Consider the following 22932-nt stretch of genomic DNA (forward strand, 5'->3'; position numbering starts at 1 on the left):
TGAAAAATCGGAAGACCGTCAGAAAGATTACTTGCGCAAGTATATCAGAATCCAATACATTCCACAGCTGAGGGTAACCGGTGACGTCAGACGCTAAGCTAGCAGCGTGAAGAATCCCGGTGAGTGTGAAGCTGTATCTGCCGAGACCTGCAAGAGCGAGCAGCGAGCAGATTTCGAACCAGGGCGGTAAGAGTGCCTTTGTGGACTGACAACAATCTAATCTGAAGGTAACATTTACTACTATATTCTACAACTTTACGGAACTTTACGGAATATCACTCCGGGGCCCTAAGGCTTGGGGATCTGATAAAGGACTGTACCTGAATATATAAACAGTCATTCTGAATACAAAAGACTCAAGTTTAAAACCATGGTCAGAAAAGCCAACTATTAGTTATTGCCAAAACGCACTCCGCAAGATTTGGAGTCAATACTAAGACTTTCCTTGTTTTATACTTATAGCTACATTGTTATTAAAGGGACATTAAACACTTTGAGATGGTAATATAAAATGATAAATTGTATATATAAAACAACTCTGCAATATACTTTCATTATTTATTTTGTCCTCTTTGCCTGTAATTCCATTCTGAAATTGTGAGCTTTTCAGTTCCTGTTAGAAATGGAAGTGCAGAACACTGTTAAATCCAGCACAGCCATTGGCTGCACACTCTAGTGACCTATTTATAACTGACCCTAATTGGCCACAGCAGAGAAGGTAACACAAGTTACAACATGGCAGCTACCAGTGTTTTATAGACACTAAAACTTTACACTTATTTTGCTACTTTTTAAACAACTAATGAAACTTTAAAAAATACATCTACATGTTAGTCATGGACCAATCTTTTCTTTGAATGCATCATTCTAATTAGCATGTATTTAGTGTTTAATGTCCCTTTAATACAATATTACAATTTGGAAGACCAGTTAGGTTATTTATATGTTTTTTAAAAATAGGTTGTTTATGAATGAGAGTATGAATGCAATGTGAAATGTATTACTAGTAGTGTGTATTATATAATTGTAAGAAATAATTTTTATGCAATATTCTGTCCCTGTTGGTATAGAGATCATTTTCTATATAATATTGAAATTTTTATTTTAAACATATTATTATTGCTATTAAGTCTGTGATCGAACCTGAAGTTTGTAGAGATAAAAGTGATTTTTTTTTTATTTTTAGGACTAAATACCCACAGCTGTAAGCGCCTCTACAATATACTCTAATCTATTCCCTACTTTAAAACTGTCTAGGAAGGAGACAGTAACCGTAGAAAGGCAAGGTGGGCACAGCCTAGCGCCTCACACACATTAAATTTTATGCAGTTATATAAAAATGAGTGTATACTGTCCCTTTAAGTAGGCGTTTGAAGCACTACATGGCAGGAAATAGTGCTGCTGTCTAGTGCTCTTGCAAATGGATAACATTCTTGCAAAACAGCTGCCATATAGTGCTCCAGATACGTTCATTCTCCTGAGCTTTTTTCAACAAAAGATACCAAGAGGACAAAGAAAATGTTATAATGGAAACAAATTAGAAAGTTCTTTATTTGCATGCTCTATCTGAATCATGAATTATGTTCCTTTAAAGTGATGGTAAATCCTAGCATTTTTAAAATGCTAGGATTTACCAGTGCTACAAATAAAGGGGATTTTCAGTCATGAAGTATAAAAAAACTTCATGCTGAATGTTCCTTTATTTGCAGCGAGTTTTTGCCAAGCTGAGCGCCTCTGTCAGCACACCGCAAAATGCTATTTCCTCAATGAGGTGATATTTCCACCTCTTAGCCAATAGCGTGCTAGCCATCCGGTATAATACAGATTAGTCTGCATGGCTACTGGCTAAGAGGTAGCGTCAGAAGCGTCACCTCACTGGAAAATGTGTGTTTTGCCGGAGGTGCTCAGCATAAACTCACTGCAAATAAAGGTACTTTCAGCATGACGTTTTTTTTTTTATTCTTCATAACTAAAAGTCCCCTTTCTTTGTAGCACTGGCAAGTCCTAGTGTTTCAAAAATGCTAGGATTTACTATCACTTTAAGTATGCATGAAATATACAATTTTTGTACAAATACCATATTTAAGATTTTAGATTTATCTACAGTATGTTATGTTTGGCTGGAGATTATATTAATATTGAAAATTATACGTGGGAAAAAACTATTACTTTAAAAATGAGTAATATAGAATTTAAGTAATTATAAGATCTTAAAATAGACCTTTGTGCAAGATTTAAGCACAAGATATTTTTTTGAAGATATTTTACATAGCGAGCTTATCTGTGTGATATTATCATAAAATTAAAAACTGCAAAAAAAGAATAAAAAGAAAAAGAAAAATGTCCTAGTACAGAGAACAGGGCACATTGCTGCTTAAATGAACCTCAAGGGTTTAAGTCTCCCTCAAGGTAGTTTCTAGGTTTCATTTCCTTCTTCTTTTTTATTTTTTTATTTTATTTTAAAGGGCCATAATACCCAAATGTTTAAACACTTGAAAGTGATGCAGCATAGCTGTAAAAAGCTGACTAGAAAATATCACCTGAACATCTCTATGTAAAAAAGAAAGATATTTTACCTCAAAAGTTCCTCAGTAGCCACATCTCATTGTAAATCAGTATGTCTGTTCCGGGACAGCTAAGGGGTTGAGCCTCGTGCACTCTCATATTATTTCCCTTTTCAGTTTAAAGAAAGTTTACTATGAAATCTCATGAGAGTTAAAAGGACATTAAACCCAATTTTTTTCTTTCATGATTCAGATAGAGAATAGCATTTTAAACAACTTTCTAATTTGCTTCATTTTCTTGATATTCTTTCATGAAAAGCATATCTAGATATGCTCAGTATCTGCTGATTGGTTGCTGCACATAGATACCTAATTTGATTGGCTCACCCTTGTGCATTGCTATTTCTTTAACAAAGGATATCTAAAGAATGAAGCAAATTAGTTAACAGAAGTAAATTGAAATGTTGTTTAAAATTGTATTCTGTGTCTGAATCTTGAAAGAACTTTTTTGGGTATAATGTCACTTTAAGTCAAATCTCCTGAGATCACAGTAAAAGAGTTCATGACCTCAGCACTGTTGATGCTGATTGGCTGCTGTTCATTTCTTCATATATTTTTTTTTTTTTTACCTGCAGCTGGGAGCAGCTGAGTATAACTTTTTTACACAAAACTTACTCTGCTGAGCTGAGGAGATTGTGAGGTAAAATATCTTTCTTTTTTACATAGAGATGCTCAGGTGATATTTTCCTGTCAGCTTTTTATAGTTATACTGCATCAGTTTCAAGTGATTTAGCATATGAGTATTATGTCCCTTTAATAGTATAACAAAGCTCAGACTCAAATGCCCTGAACGTGCAAAGAGATTCACTGTTCATTGCATGCATCTGCAGTTGAAATCATTTACATAAAGTTTGTGTTTCATACTTTAGCACGTCATGTCCTTATAAAACGCAAAGCTACTAATTTACTTATCAAATATCAGTTTTCTCCACAGAAAATGTTGCCAGCCGGGTGGGGACAATGTAATATTTTATAATATTTTATAATTTTCAGCTATTTAAAGCACAAATTAATTGCATAATTTAACAATGTATTTAATGGCTAATATTAGCTTAATATTGGCTAAAGATTTAGCTGGGTGGTCAGTAAAATCAGCTGGGTGTTGTACCCGCTAAAAAGGTCCTGGGGGGAACACTGAAATATCCATCCAGGTAGCTCTAGAGATAAAATACCTCACACCATGGTCATTCCAGTGAGGGGTGGCGGAATTAAGAATGCCCCATAACAGTTAGGTCTGTGGCAGAAAGTTAAAGTTTCTGAATGAATAAATGAGCCCACTCTCTTGCTTTAAATCATTTCACAGGTTTGTGTAAGTGCTTGAGAGACAAAATAAAAGTATGGATCAGTTGATACAGGTTAGAATTGTTAAAGGGATATAAAACCCAAATTTTTCTTTCATGATTCAGATAGAATTATTATCAAATTTTCTTTGTTGTCTTGTTATCCTTTGTTGAAAAGCAGGAAGGTAAGCTTAGGAGCATGCACATGTCTCTAGAACACTAGATGGCAACACTTTCCTGTCATGTAGTGCTCCAGACATGTGCACGCTGCCTATATAGATATCTCTTTAACAAAGAATAACATGAAATTGAAGCAAATCTGTAGAACACAGTTAACTTGTTATAGTCCATTTACATGTTTCACTTATTCTGACTAAAACATATGGGTGTTACATTTTGTGAATACTAAACTTCTCTTCTCTTTAAGCAACTTCTGGCTGTGGCCATGCTGGGACTGTTAGCCATTAATGTTGGCCGCTGTATATTTCGCAGTAATCAGTGGAAGTCTGAGGAGCTGCTCTTCAAGAGTGCACTTCCAGTTTGCCCATTGAATGCTAAGGTAAGAAAATCAAATGATAATAATGTGCACTTATTTATTTATTTACTCCTAAATATCATCATAAGATGTTGAGCATTGAGTAAGACTATATTTGCTTTAGCATATTCTCAACATAGGCAAATCAGCTGCCTTAGCAATGCCCTCCCCTGAACGTGAGTTCTCATAGCTACGCATCACTGTTTCACATAGAAGTTTACTAATGATAGGTTGGTGTAATTGTTATTTGTCTCTCCTTTTTTGTGCATTTTCATTAGTTTTGGGAGCTGCTGTTCCAGGGAGTACATCTAGATTGGCAGCTTCCTTTCTGCTATTTGTGTTAAGACTTGTTCTATGTACTATGAGCTCTGCAAGGGGATGTTAACGTGAATTACGGGGGATTTACACCTATTTTGTAATGATATTTCATTCTTTATACAGTTTATATTTAGCTTTCTGAGAGCCTCCACGCTCTGAGGACATTGAAAAATAATAATAATTACAATTGTCTAAAGAAATTGAGTATAGAGAACTTCATGTATGAAACCACAACTGTTATCCCTCTACATGCTTTTGATTTTTTATTTTCATAATAATAAAGAAAACTAACTTTGTTTACAGATCAGAAAAACTTTCAGTTCAAATGGACCAAAACACAAAATTTCCCCTGCTGTTTCTGATATTTCATGAATAGTGGGCAAGTCATGCAAATAAGCCGCACCATAGGGTAGATTTATCAAATGTCGGGCAGCGGATCATGTCCGCCCGACATCGATAAGTGCCGACAGCATACGCTGTCAGCATTTATCATTGCACAAGCATTTCTGGTGAAATGCTTGTGCAATTGCGCCCCCTGCACATTTGCATGCCAATCGGCTGCTAGCAGAGGGTGTCAATCATCCCAATCGGGATGATTGCTGTCCGCCACCTCAGAGGTGGCCGATGAGTTAAGGAGCAGCAGTCTTACGACCGCTGCTTCTTAACTTAAGTTTCAGGCGGACCAGAAACTTCAGGGGTAAATTGCAGCATCCGCTGCTTGATAAATCTACCTCTATGTGTTCACTCGTAAATTCCAAAACCGTTTAACCATGACTTCATTTAATGTTAATGACACAGGATGGAATGCTTGAATCTTGTAAAACTAGCAAAGCTTGTATTGTCCTTTTTAAGGTTAATTTTAGTTAATTCAGGATGTGCCAAATACTTCATTATGGTTAAGGTGAGCAGACAAGCAAGGGAAGCTATCCACAGTATAATGTAAGTATTTCTGAATTTTAAATCATAGTAAGTGGCATAAAAGAATTTGAACACTATGAAAAGGGAGTAGAACTATGGTTTATAAGTTAGCACTTACTGCAAAACAAGAGAACGTGTGACATAATAACAGCAACACTGCAAAAACATTTAGTTTATTCATACTGAGTCTACAATAACATAATGAGTTAGATGTGCTTGACATACATAGTTATAAACATTAACAGGCTTATCATAAAGAGTACTGCTAAGGAATCTTGTAAGGACTCATACTACAGCAATAACAAAACATTCAGGTTGCAAAGACCTGCAACTTGGAAGACATTAGGTTGATCTGTGTCACAAAATGTTATTGGCTTATGAATTGATGTTTATGAATTACAGAGGGCTTATGAATCTTGGTGTTTCAAGCCAACCGTTGTACCACATGTTCCCTTTTATACATTTTTAGCTCATGATCAAGTGTAAATTTATAGGACCTGGGATGGTTTAGGGTTGCCCAAAAAAACGGTGTGATCTGATTTGGCCTTTCTTGGGTGGGATCTGTTTGTTCCTCAGTGGGGTTTGGTTAGTTGTTGGAATACAAATAGGAGTCAAATAAAAGATGGATACAAATCCAATGAGAAAATGAATATTTGGTAGCAAACCTTACAGAGCATGCAGTCATTTTCTTAGGCAGATGTTTTCTTCAGTACCTAGCTTAGACATGGCTCATCTTTGATAGTAGTTCTGTAGTTTTGTAGATTTAGTTCTACAAAAAGTGTGAGGAAAAATTCAAATAAAGCCCTGTTTCTCAGAGTTGTGTAAGGGGGAAATCCATTTTTCTTAATTTTTACTTGGCTGTGTGTGAACTTTGTCATACAGGAAAAAGTGCCATTGCTATTACTCCAGTGGTCAGAAGCCATCTACCCACCTGCTATGGTTCTGATTTGAATGTGTAAAAATTAATCTCTATCTCTCTTTCTTTTTTTTATCCTCGGTGATATATTCAAATATGTATTACAGGTACATTACAATGTGGGTAAAAATTTAGCAGACAGAGGGCATCAACGTGATGCAATCCAGTACTACAGAGAAGCTATAAGGTATTATTACTACTTTCATTATTTTATTGTATTGACCAAATAGTATAAAATTATTTGTCAAATGAGTTCTTTAAAACTGTGTGTGTATGTATATGTGTGTATGTCTGTTTATGTATGTATATGTGTGTGTGTGTGTTTGTATGTATATGTGTGTGTATTTGTGTATGTGTGTATATGTGTGTATGTCTGTGTGTGTGTGTATGTGTGTGTGTGTATTTGTGTGGTTAGCAAAATAAGTAAATAAAAATCCACTTTTAAGTGCAATATAAAGTTGGCTTTTATCTTTAATTGGTCTGGTCTGATTAGGAAAGGACTGCACCCAACACTATACAAAATGCTGAATCTCAAGAAACATTGGAAATCATCATAATTTCAGAAACGGATATAAAGTCAAGATTACTTTACAATTAAGTTGCGGTTTTGATATGAAAAAAATTCTGTTGAAGTTTACAAAATAATGATCTGGTATAGAAAAGTGCAACTCTATATGTTCACCAAATAGTTTTCTTTCAAATGGCATGGAGAGTCCACAAATCCATTCTAATTACTAATGGGAATTCAACTTCTGGCCATCAGGAGGAGACAAAGAACACCCCAGCAAAGCTGTTAAAGGGACAGTCAACACCAGATTTTGTGTTGTTTTAAAAGATAGATAATCCCTTAATTACCCATTCCCCAGTTTTGCATAACCAACACAGTTATAATAATACACATTTTACCTCCGTAATTACCTTGTATCTAAGCCTATGCAGATTTCCTCCTTATTTCAGTTCTTTTGACAGACTTGCATTTTAGCCAATCAGTATTCACTCCTCGGTAAATTCACGTGCATGAGCTCAATGTTATCAATATAAAACACATGAACTAACGCCATCTAGTGGTGAAAAACTGTCAAATGCAGAGGCGGTCTTCAAGGTCTAAGAAATTAGCATATTAACCTCCTAGGTTTAGCTTTCAACTAAGAATACCAAGAGAACAAAGCAAAATTGGTGATTAAAAGTAAATTGGAAAGTTGTTTAAAATTACATGCCCTATCTGAATCATGAAAGGTTTTTTTGGACGTGACTGTCCCTTTAAGTATCACTCTCACTTCCCATAAACCCCCATTCATTCTTTGCCTTGTACATCAGGAGGATGTGCGAAGATGGTGTCTGAAGATATTTAATCCTTATATGGGTGCTTTTCCCTGCAAGCAAGGATTGGGGATATACTGTGTCCATGTAATCCTCTTTAGTAAGAGTCATGGTGGCTTTTAGCAGTTGGAAGACGGCGAGTTAGTCCTTGCTTCCCTTCCAACATTTATTATACCCCTATACAGAAAACCAGGGTTCGTTGCTCTGCTTTTCTTTTTCTACAGGTCCCTGTCAAAGGTTGGCTGAGTCTGTCATACCTGTTTTGCTGTACCTGCCCTGCAGCGGATCCACAAGGTAAGTGCTTTTGCCTTCTAGGTTAGAAGGATACAGCACTTAAAGGGCCATAATACCCAAATGTTTAAACACTTAGTGATGCAGTATAGCTGTAAAAAGCTGACTAGAAAATATCACCTAAACATCTCTATGTAAAAAAGAAAGATATTTTACCTCAAAAGTTCCTCAGTAGCCACATCCCATTGTAAAGGACTTCTAAACAGCATATCAGTATGTCTGTCCCGGGACAGCTAAGGGGGTTGAGCCTATTCGGTTTAAAGGAAGTTTACTATGAAATCTCATGAGAGTTAAGTCAAATCTCATGAGATCACAGTAAAAGAGTTCATGACCTCAGCACTGTTGATGCTGATTTGCTGCAGTTAATTTCTTCATTTTTTTTTTTTTTTTTTTACCTGCAGCTGGGAGCAGCTGAGTATAACTTTTTACACAGAACTTACTCTGCTGAGCTAAGGAGATTGTGAGGTAAAATATCTTCCTTTTTTACATAGAGGTGCTCAGGTGATATTTTCCTGTCAGCTTTTTACATTTATACTGCATCAGTTTCAAGTGATTTAGCATATGAGTATTATGTCCCTTTAAGGAGTTAATATATGTGGACCAGAATTTTCTCTTCACATTAGGGATATAACTGAGGGACAATAGTGGCTGGGCTTTACTGCTTAAGGGTTAAAAAGAGGATCTCCTTTTTATTTCAGTCTTTGTTTTATTTGGCTTGTTAGCATTTTGGCTCTTGAGGCGTTATTGTGGAACAGTATCAGAGACCGAGTTGGAATCTACACCGGTCTCAGGATTTTGATGGGGTGTTTATGTTTAGTTAATCCATTATTGCACAACAGTATTAGTATGTTGAGACACATCGGTATTACATTTTCACATTGAGATGGCAGTCTTTAGTGAGGAACTCTATAGCGCAGCTTATTTGTACGCTTTTCTCATTTGTGTCGCAGTCAGTCTTTATCTGCCGTCACATGGCCTCCCGGCCATTTTCCCTTTACGTGCTGAGACAGACTCAACTACGGGAGAGGAGTGATTAACAGCTCATGATTATCACGCTGAGACAGGCTCAGCTACACAGCTCCCGGTCATTGCAAGTTTTCTCCCAGAGGAGATTGGCGCTGTCCGGTTATCCTGTACTGTAGTGTCTTGGTTTGGAGATGAGTGATTAAGATCGCTAATAGTGGAAATAACTTGCTGTTTTTCCGGAGTGGTGAGTCATTTTGTTGGTCTTCATTCTATTTTGGGGAATAAAGTTTTTGTGCAGGATATATATATATATATATATATATATATATATATATATATATATATATATATATATATATATATATATATATATATATATATATATATATATATATAGGGAAAAAAGGCACTCTCCGTTATATCAAGTAAATAATTTTCTCTTACAGTGTGTCCGGTCCCACGGCTTCATCCTTACTTGTGGATATTCTCAGTCCCTACAGGAATTGGCAAAGAGAGCACACAGCAGAGCTGTCCATATAGCTCCCCTCAGGCTCCGCCCCCCCAGTCATTCTCTTTACCGCTCTAAACAAGTAGCATCTCCACGGGGGTGGTAAAGAGTTTGTGGTGTTAGTTTGTAGTTTTTATTTCTTCTATCAAAAGTTTGTTATTTTAAAATAGTGCCGGCTTGTACTATTTACTCTGAAGCAGAAAGTGATGAAGATTTCTGCTGAGAGGACTATGATTTTAGCATCAGTAACTAAAATCCATTGCTGTTCCCACGCAGGACTGTTGAATACAGGAGAACTTCAGTTGGGGGGGAACAGTTTGCAGGCTTAACTGCTTCAGGTATGATCAGTCATTTTTCTAACAAAACCCAGTAATGCTAGAAGACTGTCAGTAATCCCCATAGGGGAAGGTAAGTCATGTTTCTTAGACTATGTATAAAATGATGGCTTAAATAAAGGGCTTAGTTTTTTTTCATTTTATTGAATATATAATACTACAACATAAATTTATACATCAACACAGACATTGCAGGTAACATATCTGGAGACACAGCTCCAGGTAACTGTACATCTGAAAAATCTGATGGCTTATAAACAACAAACAGAATGGATATAATCAAACACAAATTCCTATCATCTTTATACTGGGGAGAAAAAAGAGAAAAGAAGAAGAAGAGAAAAAAAAAACACTTGTCAAAACCTGACAGGACATAGTATAATTGAATTTCTATCTTGTATAACTAAAAAAACATAAACAATTATTGATTAACTATTACCTTTTCCTGTAATATTCCCCTCTCTTTTCTTTCCCCTTCCTCTCCTTCTCTCCATCCTCTTTCTTGAGAGCCAACGAGCAACGAAAGCCAAACAGACAAACAAACAGACAACAACAACCTCAAAAACAAAACAAAACATGACAAAAAAAAAATCCATACCTAAACAAAAAAATTCGCTCTCAGTCCCCGCCCCCCCCTCCACTTAGTTAGGGCTTAGTTGCTGGTTGACACTATTTTGGGCTTAATCGATTGCTTCTTAGCATAATTATTTATAGTTTTGGTGTTTTTGTGACTTATAAAAACACTTATGGGGTTTTTTATTCGCCTGGCATTTGATTAGACTCCTAATCTCCTCAGAAAGGCCCCAGCACTTTGTAATGCAGAGGGAGGAGGCCTCATTTTCGCGCCTCAGTTGCGCAGTTGTTTTTGACAAGACAGTTCATGCAGCCTCACGTGTGGTGTCCAGAGACTTCAGAGGGACTTCAGACAGGCTTATTTCTACTCCAAATAATCCTTAAGGACGGTAAAAGCCTCAGCAGAAGCTGTGGCATAGTACTGTAGTGTGTTTAACCGGTCAAATTCATGTTTTAGCTCCAGTTTGGGCATTAAGGGGTTAATTTGTGTGCAATCTTTTCAAGCATTAGGATAATGTGGTGAAAATTTCATTAAAATCGGATGTTTCCTTGATGGTTATTTGATGTTTTTGGTAATAAAGTGTGCACTTTTATTATTTAAAGACACAGTAACGTTTTGTCAAAAGTATTTTTTATTGCATTTAGTGCTGTCTAAGTCTGTCAAACATGTCTGAACCTTCAGATAGCGCTTGTTCTATATGTTTAAAAGCCATGGCGGTACCCCCATTGAATTTATGTTTGAAGTGTGCTATAGCGTCCAAGCAGTTTAAGGACCATACAATGACACTTAAAAATGTAGCCCAAGATGTATCTTTAGCTGAAGGTAACGAGGAGAGTATTTTATCTTCCCCTTCTGTGTCAACACCAGTTATGCCCACGCAGGCGATGCCCAGCACATCTAGCGCATCGATCCCTGTTACTTTGCAGCAATTAGCAGCAGTCATGGATAATTCTCTCGCAGCTTTTTTATCCAAACTGCCAGCATTTCAAAGAAAGCGCGATAGCTCAGTTTTAAATACAGAAAATGAGCAATCAGACGCAGCGGATAATTTATCTGTAGTGCCCTCACATCAATCTGACTTGGCGGTGAGGGAGGGCCTGTCTGAGGGAGAAATTTCTGACTCAGGAAAAGTTGCTCAGCAGGCAGAGCCAGATACTATAGCATTTAAGCTAGAGCACCTCCGCGCCCTGCTTAAGGAGGTTTTAGCTACGCTAGATGATTGTGACCCCTTGGTGGTCCCAGAAAAATTGTGTAAAATGGACAAGTTCTTAGAGGTCCCGGTACACACTGATGCATTTCCGATACCTAAGAGGGTGGCGGATATTGTGACCAGGGAGTGGGAGAGACCAGGTGTACCTTTTGTTCACCCCCCTATATTTAAGAAAATGTTCCCCATTGTTGACCCCAGAAGGGACGCGTGGCAGACGGTCCCTAAGGTGGAGGGGGCAGTTTCAACACTAGCTAAGCGCACCACTATACCAATAGAAGACAGTTGCGCTTTCAAAGATCCTATGGATAAAAAATTGGAAGGTTTGCTTAAGAAAATATTTGTTCAACAAGGTTTTCTTCTTCAACCAATTTCTTGCATTATTCCTGTAACCACTGCAGCGGCTTTTTGGTTTGAAGAACTAGAGAACTCCCTACAGAGGGAGACCCCTTATGATGAGGTTATGGACAGAATTCACGCCCTGAAGTTGGCTAATTCTTTAATTACAGATGCCGCTCTTCAGTTAGCTAAATTAGCGGCAAAAAATTCTGGTTTTGCAATTGAGACGCGCAGTGCGCTTTGGCTAAAATCTTGGTCGGCGGATGTGTCATGCAAAACAAAATTGCTTAATATTCCTTTCAAGGGTAAGACCCTTTTCGGGCCAGAGTTGAAAGAGATTATTTCTGATATCACTGGAGGAAAGGGCCATGCCCTTCCACAAGATAGACCTTTCAAGGCTAAAAATAAGTCTAATTTTCGTTCCTTTCGCAATTTCAGGAACGGACTCGCTTCTACTTCTACAGCCACTAAGCAAGAGGTTCCCAGTCCGAACCTGCATGGAAACCCATGCAAGGCTGGAACAAGGGTAAACAGGCCAAGAAGCCTGCTGCTGCTACCAAGACAGCATGAAAGGGAAGCCCCCGATCCGGAACCGGATCTAGTAGGGGGCAGACTTTCTCTCTTTGCTCAGGCCTGGGCGAGAGATGTTCTGGATCCCTGGGCGTTAGAAATTGTCTCTCAGGGGTAACTTCTGGAATTCAAGGACCTTCCTCCAAGGGGAAGGTTCCACATGTCTCGCTTGTCTTTAGACCAGACAAAGAGACAGGCATTCTTACTTTGCGTAGAAGATCTTTTAAAGATGGGAGTAATACACCCAGTCCCAACTGCAGAACGAGGACGGGGTTTTTACTCAAACCTGTTTGTAGTTCCCAGAAAGGAAGGAACTTTCAGGCCAATTCTGGAGTTAAAAATCCTAAACAAATTTCTCAGAGTTCCATCATTCAAGATGGAAACTATCCGGACAATCTTACCGATGATCCAGGAGGGTCAATATATGACTACCGTGGATTTAAAGGATGCGTACCTGCATATTCCTATCCACAAGGATCACCAAGAATTTTCACGAAAGTGCTAGGGTCCCTTCTAGCGGTTCTAAGACCGCGGGGCATTGCAGTACCACCTTACCTAGACGATATCTTAATACAAGCGTCGTCTTTTCACAGAGCAAAGGCGCATACAGACATTGTGTTGGCCTTTCTAAGATCTCACGGGTGGAAGGTGAACGTAGAGAAAAGTTCTCTGTCCCCGGTCACAAGGGTTCCCTTCCTGGGAACAATAATAGACTCGGTAGAAATGAAAATCTTTCTGACGGAGGTCAGGAAGTTAAAACTTTGGAATTCCTGTCGAGTTCTTCATGCCAATCCTCAGCCTTCTGTGGCTCGGTGCATGGAGGTAATCGGTCTAATGGTTGCGGCAATGGACATAGTCCCCTTTGCCAGAATTCATTTGAGACCACTGCAACTGTGCATGCTCAAACAGTGGAATGGGGATTATGCAGATTTGTCTCCCCAGATACAAATGGACCAGAAAACCAGAGAATCGCTCCTCTGGTGGATGTCTCAGGATCACCTGTCTCAGGGAAGGAGTTTCCGCAGACCGGAGTGGATCATTGTCACGACCGACGCCAGTCTCTTAGGCTGGGGTGCGGTCTGGAACTCCCTGAAAGCTCAGGGTCTATGGTCTCGGGAGGAATCTCTTCTCCCGATAAACATTTTAGAATTGAGAGCGATATTCAATGCGCTCCAGGCCTGGCCTCAGCTGGCGGAGGCCAAATTCATCAGATTTCAGTCGGACAACATCACGACTGTTGCGTACATCAATCATCAGGGGGGAACAAAGAGTTCCCTGGCGATGAGGGAGGTATCCAAGATCATCAAATGGAACAGGACCTTCTAATCCAAGGTCCATTCAAACATCCAAACCTAGTTTCTCTGCAACTGACTGCTTGGAGATTGAACGCTTAATTCTAGCTAAGCGTGGGTTCTCTGAATCAGTTATAGATACTCTGATCCAGGCTAGAAAGCCTGTTACTAGGAAAATTTATCATAAGATATGGCGAAAATATCTTTGTTGGTGCGAATCCAAGGGTTACTCGTGGAGTAAGATTAGGATTCCAAGGTTGTTATCTTTCCTCCAAGAAGGATTGGAGAAAGGATTGTCAGCTAGTTCGTTGAAAGGACAGATATCTGCTCTGTCTATTCTGTTACATAAGCGTCTGGCAGCTGTGCCAGATGTGCAGGCATTTGTACAGGCCTTAGTTAGGATCAAACCTGTTTACAGACCTGTGGCTCCTCCATGGAGTCTAAATTTAGTTCTTTCAGTTCTTCAAGGGGTTCCGTTTGAACCTCTACATTCCTTAGATATTAAGTTACTATCTTGGAAAGTTTTGTTTTTGGTTGCTATTTCTTCTGCTCGAAGAGTTTCTGAATTGTCTGTTTTGCAGTGTACCTCACCCTATCTGGTGTTCCATACAGATAAGGTTGTTTTGCGTACCAAGCCTGGTTTTCTTCCAAAGGTGGTTTCCAATAAGAATATTAACCAGGAAATAGTTGTTCCTTCTCTGTGTCCTAATCCAGTTTCTAAAAAGGAACGTCAGTTACACAATCTAGATGTGGTCGTGCTTTAAAATTCTATTTAGAAGCAACAAAAGATTTTGTTTGTCGTTTTATTCTGGTAAGAGGAGAGGTCAGAAAGCAATTGCTACCTCTCTTTCCTTCTGGCTGAAAAGCATCATCCGATTGGCTTATGAGACTGCCGGACGGCAGCCTCCTGAACGAATTACCGCTCACTCCACTAGAGCTGTGGCTTCCACATGGGCTTTCAAGAACGAGGCTTCTGTTGAACAGATTTTGTAAGGCAGCGACTTGGTCTTCACTGCATACATTTGCCAAATTTTACAAATTCGATACTTTTGCTTCTTCGGATGGCTATTTTTTGGGAGAAAGGTTTTGCAAGCAGTGGTGCCTTCCGTTTAGGTTGCCTGACTGTTTCCCTCCCTTCATCCGTGTCCTAAAGCTTTGGTATTGGTTCCCACAAGTAAGGATGAAGCCGTGGACCGGACACACCAATGTAAGAGAAAACAGAATTTATGCTTACCTGATAAATTTCTTTCTCTTACGGTGTGTCCGGCCCACCCTGGCGATTTAGTCAGGTCCTAAATTTATTTTTGTAAACTACAGTCACCACTGCACCCTATGGTTCTCCTTTTTCTCCTAACCGTCGGTCGAATGACTGGGGGGGGCGGAGCCTGAGGGGAGCTATAGGGGACAGCTCTGCTGTGTGCTCTCTTTGCCACTTCCTGTAGGGATTGAGAATATCCCACAAGTAAGGATGAAGCCGTGGGACCGGACACACCGTAAGAGAAAGAAATTTATCAGGTATGCATAAATTCTGTTTTTTACTACAGTGAACGTTTTCGGGATTACCCCCCGTCCAGTGAAAACGTTCACTGTAGTAAAAATAATTTTCTTGATAACAGATAGTGCCTTTTTTTCTTGAGAGATTTGTATGCTGGGTCTTTAAGTGCACCCCGGAGGTTGTGAAAAGATAAGAGAGTGCTGGATCCATTTGGGATTTATATATATATATATATATATATATATATATATTATATATTATTAATTATATATATATATATATAGATTTGTTTTTCTATAAATGTAGTACATAGGACAGAATGGTATCAGATAAGAATCTGTCTATGTCTTTTGATTAATACTTGTATTGCCTTGAAGGCTCAGATTATCCCCCCTGTGCAGTTTTGTTTCCACATGTTTAAATAAGGTGTTAGTTTCCAAAAATAAAGACGCCCCCTCAGAGCCATCTGTCTCTGAGGATAATATTGTCCATGACATGCCTCAACTTTCCCCTCAGACGTCTATCTTTGGCAGTTACACAAGCAGTGTCCTCCGGTTCTACTCAGTCAGCTCCTGGGGGTTGTATATTTACCAGGTGATTTTGCTGAGCAACTAACTTCTGCAGTTTCTGCAGCTCTGAATGACTTACCTATTGCTGGTAAGAGGAAAAAAAAAATCTAAGCACATTCTAAATCATGTACTGATTCAGCCAAGGCTGCTTTAGTCAGTCTATCTCAGTTATCTGAGGAGTATCACTCCTCAGTGGCTTCAGAGGGCAAGATATCTGATTCTGAATCTGCTGTTGCTAGTACAGCGGACTCAGAGGAGGTACATTTTACATTTAAGCTTGAACACCTCTGTTTGCTTTTAAAGGAAGTTCTAGCTACTTTGGAGGACTCTGAAACTATAGAGTCCTCCTAAAAACTATAGACTCCTAAAAAGACTAATAAACTCAACAGAGTATTTGATGTCAAACCCAAATCTGTGGAAGTATTTCCTGTCCCAGATCACATGTCTGATATTATATCTCAGGAATGTGAGAAGCCAGGGGTTCCTTTTCCCCCGTCTCCTGTGTTTAAAAAAAATATTTCCTGTTGCTAACTCTGTGCAAGATATTTGGCGCACTGTTCTAAAGATGAGGGGGCTATATCCACTTTAGCCAAGAGAACCACTATTCCCCTAGAGTAGTGTTTCCCATCCGCGGTCCTCAAGTAGCCAGGCCTTGTTTTCATTATAGCTAAACCAGTGCACAGGTGAAGTAATCGGCTGATCAGTAACCAGTGCTCTAATTGAGCTATAATGAAAACCAGGACTGTTGGGGTACTTGAGGGCCGCGGTTGGGAATCACTGCCCTAGAGGATAGTTCCTCCTTTAAGGACCCATGGACAGGAAACTGGAAGGTTACTTACGTAAAATGTTTCTACACCAGGGTCTACAATGGCAACCTGTTGCTAGTATTGCAACTGTTGCTGGTGCACCCTTTTATTGGTGTAACTTTTTGTCCAATCTGATTTCAGAGGAGACAACAATAGAGGAGATCCAGGATAGGATCAAGGCTTTAAAGCTGGATAATACCTTTATCTGTGATGCCTGCAAGCAAGTAGTTTGCTTGGGGGCAAAGATTTCTAGCTCGTAGAGCCCTGTTGCTAAAGTCTTGGTCTGCTGACGTGACATAATACCCTTTAAGGGCAAGACCTTATTTAATCCTGGTTTGGCTGAGATCATTTCCACGGTCACTGGTGGAATGGGAGCGTTTCTGCCACAGGATAAGAAGGCTAGACCTAAGGGTCGCCAGACATCTAACTTTTGTTCCTTTCATAACTTCAAAGGATTAAAATCATCCTCTTCTTCCAAGCCTGAACAAGCCAAAACCTCATGGAGGTCTAACCAGCCTTGGAGCAATCCAAGAAGCTCTCCTCTGAGAACAAATCAGCATGAAGGGTCTGCCCCCGATCCATTCTCGGATCAGGTAAGGGGCAGACTTTCCTTCTTTCAGCAGGCTTTGATTTGCGATATCCCCGATCCTTGGCAATGGAGGTAGTCTCACAGGGATACAGGATAGAATTCAAATTTTGTCCTCCCAGAGGCCGATTTCTCCTGTCAAGATTATCTGCAAACCAGATAAAGAGAGAGGCGTTCTTAAACTGTGTAAAGGATCTCGCTTATCTAGGAGTGATTGTCCCAGTTCCTCTGGCGGAACAAGGTTAAGTATTCTATTCCAATCTATTTGTGGTTCCCAAGAAAGAGGGAACTTTTCGACCCATTTTAGACCTCAAGTGTCAACAAATTTTTCAAGGTTCGGTCCTTCAAAATGGAGACTATCCGCTTTATTCTCCCTTTAGTTCAGGAGGGTCAGTTCATGACTACCATCAACCTTAAGGATGCATATCTTCATGTTCTAATCCACAGGGAACATTTCCAATTTCTGCGGTTTGCCTTTTTGGACAAACACTTCCAATTTGTAGCCCTACCTTTCGGGCCTAGCCACTGCCCCTCGAATCTTTATGAAGGTTCTAGGGGCTCTTCTGGCAGTGGCCAGATCTCACGGAATTGTGGTGGCTCCGTACCTGGACGATATCTTGGTTCAGGCGCCATCTTTTCATTTAGCAAGATCTCATACAGATTCTTTTTTGACGATTCTCCGCTCTCAAGGGTGGAAGGTGAATCTGGAAAAGAGTTCCTTGGTGCCAAATACCAGGGTATGTTTTTTGGGGACGATCATAGACTCGATCTCCATGAATATTTTCTTGACGGTGGTCAGAAAATCCAAACTTCTTGCTGCCTGTCTTTCTCTTCTGTCCTCTATCTGTCCATCAGTGGCAATGTGTATGGAAGTAATTGGTCTCATGGTGGCTTCCATGACATTATTTCCGTTTGCCTCATTTTCATCTGAGACCTCTACAGCTATACATGCTCAGGACCAATGGAACCGAGACCAACTCAGACCTCTCTCAGAGGATAGTCTTAGACATCCGGACAAGAGATTCTCTGTCCTGGTGACTCTCTCCAGGAAATCTGTCCCAGGGCAAATGCTTCCTGAGACCATCTTGGGAGATTGTGACCACGGACAGCCAGCCTTTCGGGCTGGGGAGCATTTGGGGTTCCTTAAGTGCTCAGGGACTTTTGACTCAGGAGGAGTCTGCCCTCCCAAAAAATATTCTAGAGTTGAGAGCAATCTTCCATGCACTGATATCTTAGCCTCAACTGAGTTTGGTCCAATTTATCAGATTCCAATCAAACAACATTACTTCAGTGGCGTATATCAACCACCAGGGAGGAACGCTGAACTCCTTAGCTATGAAGAAGGTGACTCACATACTTCGGTGGGCGGAGTCACACAATTGTCACATTTCTGCCATCCACGTCCCAGGGGTGGACAACTGGGAAGGGGATTATCTGAACAGCTAGACTTTTTATCCAGGGGAGTGAGCCCTTCATCCGGAAGTAGTCTCAATGATAAATCTCAGGTGGGGAGTTCGGGAATTGGACCTGATGGCGTCTTGTCTAAACGCCAAACTTCCAAAATTCGGATCAAGATCAAGGGATCCGCAAGCAGCTCTGGTCGACGCACTGGCGGTTTCGTGGGACTTTGGTCTAATCTACCTGTTTCCTCCATTTGCCCTCCTAACTCGGGTGATAGCCCTTTTCAAACAGGAGAAGGCTTCAGTGATTTGAATCGCTCCAGCTTGGGCTCACAGAATTTGGTTTGCGAATCTGGGTAAAGATGTTGTCCTTTTCACCCTGGAAATTGCCTCTGAGGAAGGACCTTCTACTTCAGGGTCCTTCCCTACATCCAAACCTAGATTATCTGAAGCTGACTGCTTGGAGATTGAATGCCTAGTCTTGTCTAGACAAGGTTTTTCAGATAAGGTGATTGATACTATGATTCAGGCTCGTAAGCCAGTAACTCCCAAGATTTACTATAGAATATAGCGTACATACTTTTTTCTGTGTGAACTAGGGGTTTCTCTTGGAGTCAGGTGAGGGGATTCCTCACATTCACATTGTGAAGGGCCTGGCGAAGGGCTTATCCCGTCAGTACTCTAAAAGGCCAGCTCTCTGCCCTTTCGGTTCTTTTTACATAAACGTCGGACTGATTTACCAGATGTTCCAATCTTTTGTTCAAGGCCTTACTCAGAATCAGGCTGTGTTTAAGTCTGTGGCTCCTCCATGGAGCCTTAATATTGTTCTTACAGTTCTGCAGCAGGCTCCGTTTGAGCCTATGCACTCGGGTTGATATTAAATTATTATCCTGGAAGGGTTTGATTGTTGTTCTCTCTATTTCTTCTGCTCGTAGAGTCTCAGACTTTGGGCTCTGCGAGTGTGACCTCCCTTACCTATTTTTCATGCGGATAAGGCGGTTCATCTTACCAAATTGGGATTTCTTCCTAAGGTGGTGTCGGACCGCAATATCAATCTGTCTGTTACATAACCGGAATGTTGTGCGTGTTCTGAAGTTCTATCTGCAAGCAACTAGAGATTTTTGGCAATCTACTGCCCTTTTTGTTGTATTTTCTGGTAAACGTAAGGGCCAGAAGGCCACTTTCTTTTACTCTTTTCCTTTTGGTTGAGAAGTGTTATTGGGTTGGCTTATGAGACAGCTGGACAACAGCCTCCTGAGAGTATTACGGCTCATTCCACTAGGGCTGTCTCTCTTCTTCCTGGGCCTTTAAAAATGAGGCTTCAAGGAAACAAATCTGCAAGGCGGCCACTTGGGTCCTGGAATTCTACAAATTCTATGTTTTTGCCTCAGCTGAGGCTTCTTTTGGGAGAAGAGTTCTTCAAATGGTGGTGCCTTCAGTTTAGGTCTGCCTGTCTTGTGTATGCCTCCCTTCCAGTCTGTGGACTCTAGCTTGGTATTGGTTCCCACTAGTAATTAGAATGGATTTGTGGACTCTCCATGCCATTGAAAGAAAACAAAATGTATGCTTAACTGATAAATTCTTTTCTGGCATGGAGAGTCCAGGACCCTGCCCTAAATTTATTTTAAGACGGCTTTTGTCATTTTCTAAACCTCAGGCACCTCTATAACCTTTGTGTCCTCTTCTCTTTCCATATTCCTTCAGCTGAATGACTGGGGGTTTATGGGAAGTGGGAGTGATACTTAACAGCTTTGCTGGGGTGTTCTTTGCCTCCTCCTGGTGGCCAGGAGTTGAATTCCCACTATTAATTAGAATGGATTCGTGGACTCTCCATGCCAGAAAAAATTTTTTTTTATTAGATAAGCATCAATTTTTTTTGTTGTTGTTGTTGTTTTTTTGTACTTGTGTAAAAAACTGAAGTGAATATTCAATGATATTAAAGGGACAGTCAATATCAGAATTTTTGTTACATTAATACACTTTTTACCTCTGTGATTACCTTGTGTCTAAGCCTCTGCAAACTGCCCCCTTATTTCAGTTATTTTGGCAGACTTGCATTTTAGCCAATCAGTGCTGACTCCTAGGTAACTTCACGTGGGTGAGTTCAATGTTATCTATATGACACACATGAACCAACGCCCTCTCGTGGTGAAAAACTGTCAAAATGCATTCAGATTAGAGGCAACCTTCAAGGTCTAAGAAATTAGCATATGGGCCTACCTAGGTTTAGCTTTCAACTAAGCATACCAAGAGAAAAAAGCAAAATTGGTGATAAAAGTCAATTGGAAAGTTGTTTAAAATTACGCCCTATTTGAATCATGAAAGTCTATTTTGGATTTGGCTGTCCCTTTAAGCCATTCCCTGATTTATAAGCAGAAGTTTACAGTGAACAAAATTGGAAAACCTCAAACTCTGAACTGATTACTAAGGATATCAAAGTTTGAAAATAATCAATTTTAATTATTTTACCTACTTTTTGATCCTCTTAATCCTCCTGTTACTTTGTATTATATTAAAGAGCTTAGACAGTAAATCCTTGGTTTTCATTATAATGGTTATCAAAGTGGGCAGAGAGTGCTTTGATTTTTTTTTTTTTTTTAAACCTTGTTTATTTGTAATTTCTAATGTATGTGTATTTGTGTCTGGAAATGTGAACTACATATTGTGGACTGTAAATGCTAGGAGGTATACTATATTTCTCTGTAATATTATATTGCACACATGTTATGTGTGTGTTTCACTTGGTATAATTATACTTACAAAGCTGTAGTTAATAAAAGCCTCAGTATGCTATAAAGCACCGTGGTTATATCACAAGAACTGAGGCCCATTTTCTTTCATCAGATGAGTCATGCATGAGAAATTCCCCTCCTGACCACTAAGAGGAGGCAAAAGACACCACAACACACCAGAGCTTTAAATCCCTTTCACTTCACATGATCCTCAGTTATTTTTCTTTTGCCTTTTTATTAAGGAGTGAGGTGAAGATCTAATCATCATCGGAAAAATATCCACTAACCAATCTGAGGCCCATTTCCTCCTTGGCAATAACCTGTTTGTTCAAACAGGTAGACAAGGAGTTTACCTGCAAGGCAGTGTGTAAGGTATTTTATCCCAGGTGAAATGTGGACTTGTCCACCAATCCCCTGGATTGTAGATGCTTTTGTTGTTCAGTGCATGGAAGTTGTGGGTCTTATGGTGGCTGCCTCAGATGCAGTTCCATTTACCAGAATTTGCTGCATCAATGGAATGGGGACAATGAGGATCTGTCTCAGAGGATTCTGTTAGATCACAGGACAAGACAAAGTTATTGGCATACTCAACAGTTCTTGGTTCAGGGAGCCTCCTTTCTTTGGAATCTGTGGGGTGCTGTCTGGGGGTCTTGGAGAAAACAGGGAGATTGGCCTTCTCAGGAGGTGAGGTTACTAATAAGTATTTTGGAACTTTGTTCATTCTTCAGAACTCTCCAGAGTTGACGCAACTTTTCTGAGATTTCAGTCAGACAATGTCACAGCAGTGGCTTATGTCAGTCATCAGGGAGGAACTTGCAGTTTGTTAGCAATAAAGGAAGTGTTGTGCATCATCATTTGGGCAGAGTGCCATCATTGCAGGATTTCTGCTATCCACATTCTGAGTGTGAACAATTGGGAGGTAGACTTTCTGGTCTTCACCCAGGGGAATGTTCTTTGAATCAGGTAGTTTTCAACCAAATTGTGAGACATTGGGGTCTGCCAGAGATAGATCTCATGACTTCTCATTTGTATCACAAACTGCTTCAGTATTGTGCCTGGTCTTGGGACCCTCAGGAGAATCTAATAAATGCTGTAGAGGTCGCCTGGTCGTTCAACCTGATTTACATCTTTCCTCCTTTTGTGTTGCTATCTAGAGTGATAGCCAGAATCAAGCAGGAGCAAGCATCAGCATTTCTGGTTGCTCCGGCCTAGCCTTGCAGCAGTTGGTTTGCGGATCTAGTTCAGATGTCCTTGTGCCTGCCTTGTAGGCTTCCTCTAAGGCTCTTCTCTCTCAAGGCCCTTTCTTTTATCAAGATCTAAAAACTCTGAATTTGACACCATGGCAATTGAAAGCATAATTCTGTCTCAGGGAGGTTTTTCTGACAAGGTTATTGATGCCTTGATTCGGGCT

The 22932-nt window shown here is 39.9% G+C and overlaps 1 protein-coding gene across 2 annotated transcripts in view; it reads left to right on the forward strand.

Annotated features, from left to right (window-relative positions):
• TMTC4 (transmembrane O-mannosyltransferase targeting cadherins 4) overlaps nucleotides 1-22932 on the forward strand; it is a 270820-nt gene that overhangs the window by 150239 nt on the left and 97649 nt on the right. For both annotated transcript variants that reach the window (XM_053707811.1, XM_053707810.1), the window contains exons 11-12: nucleotides 4272-4403; nucleotides 6639-6718. In XM_053707811.1, the coding sequence (XP_053563786.1) occupies nucleotides 4272-4403; nucleotides 6639-6718 (212 nt within the window). The remainder of the gene's footprint in view (nucleotides 1-4271; nucleotides 4404-6638; nucleotides 6719-22932) is intronic.

The sequence above is a fragment of the Bombina bombina genome, chromosome 3 (assembly GCF_027579735.1).
Source record: "Bombina bombina isolate aBomBom1 chromosome 3, aBomBom1.pri, whole genome shotgun sequence".
NCBI lineage: Eukaryota > Metazoa > Chordata > Amphibia > Anura > Bombinatoridae > Bombina > Bombina bombina.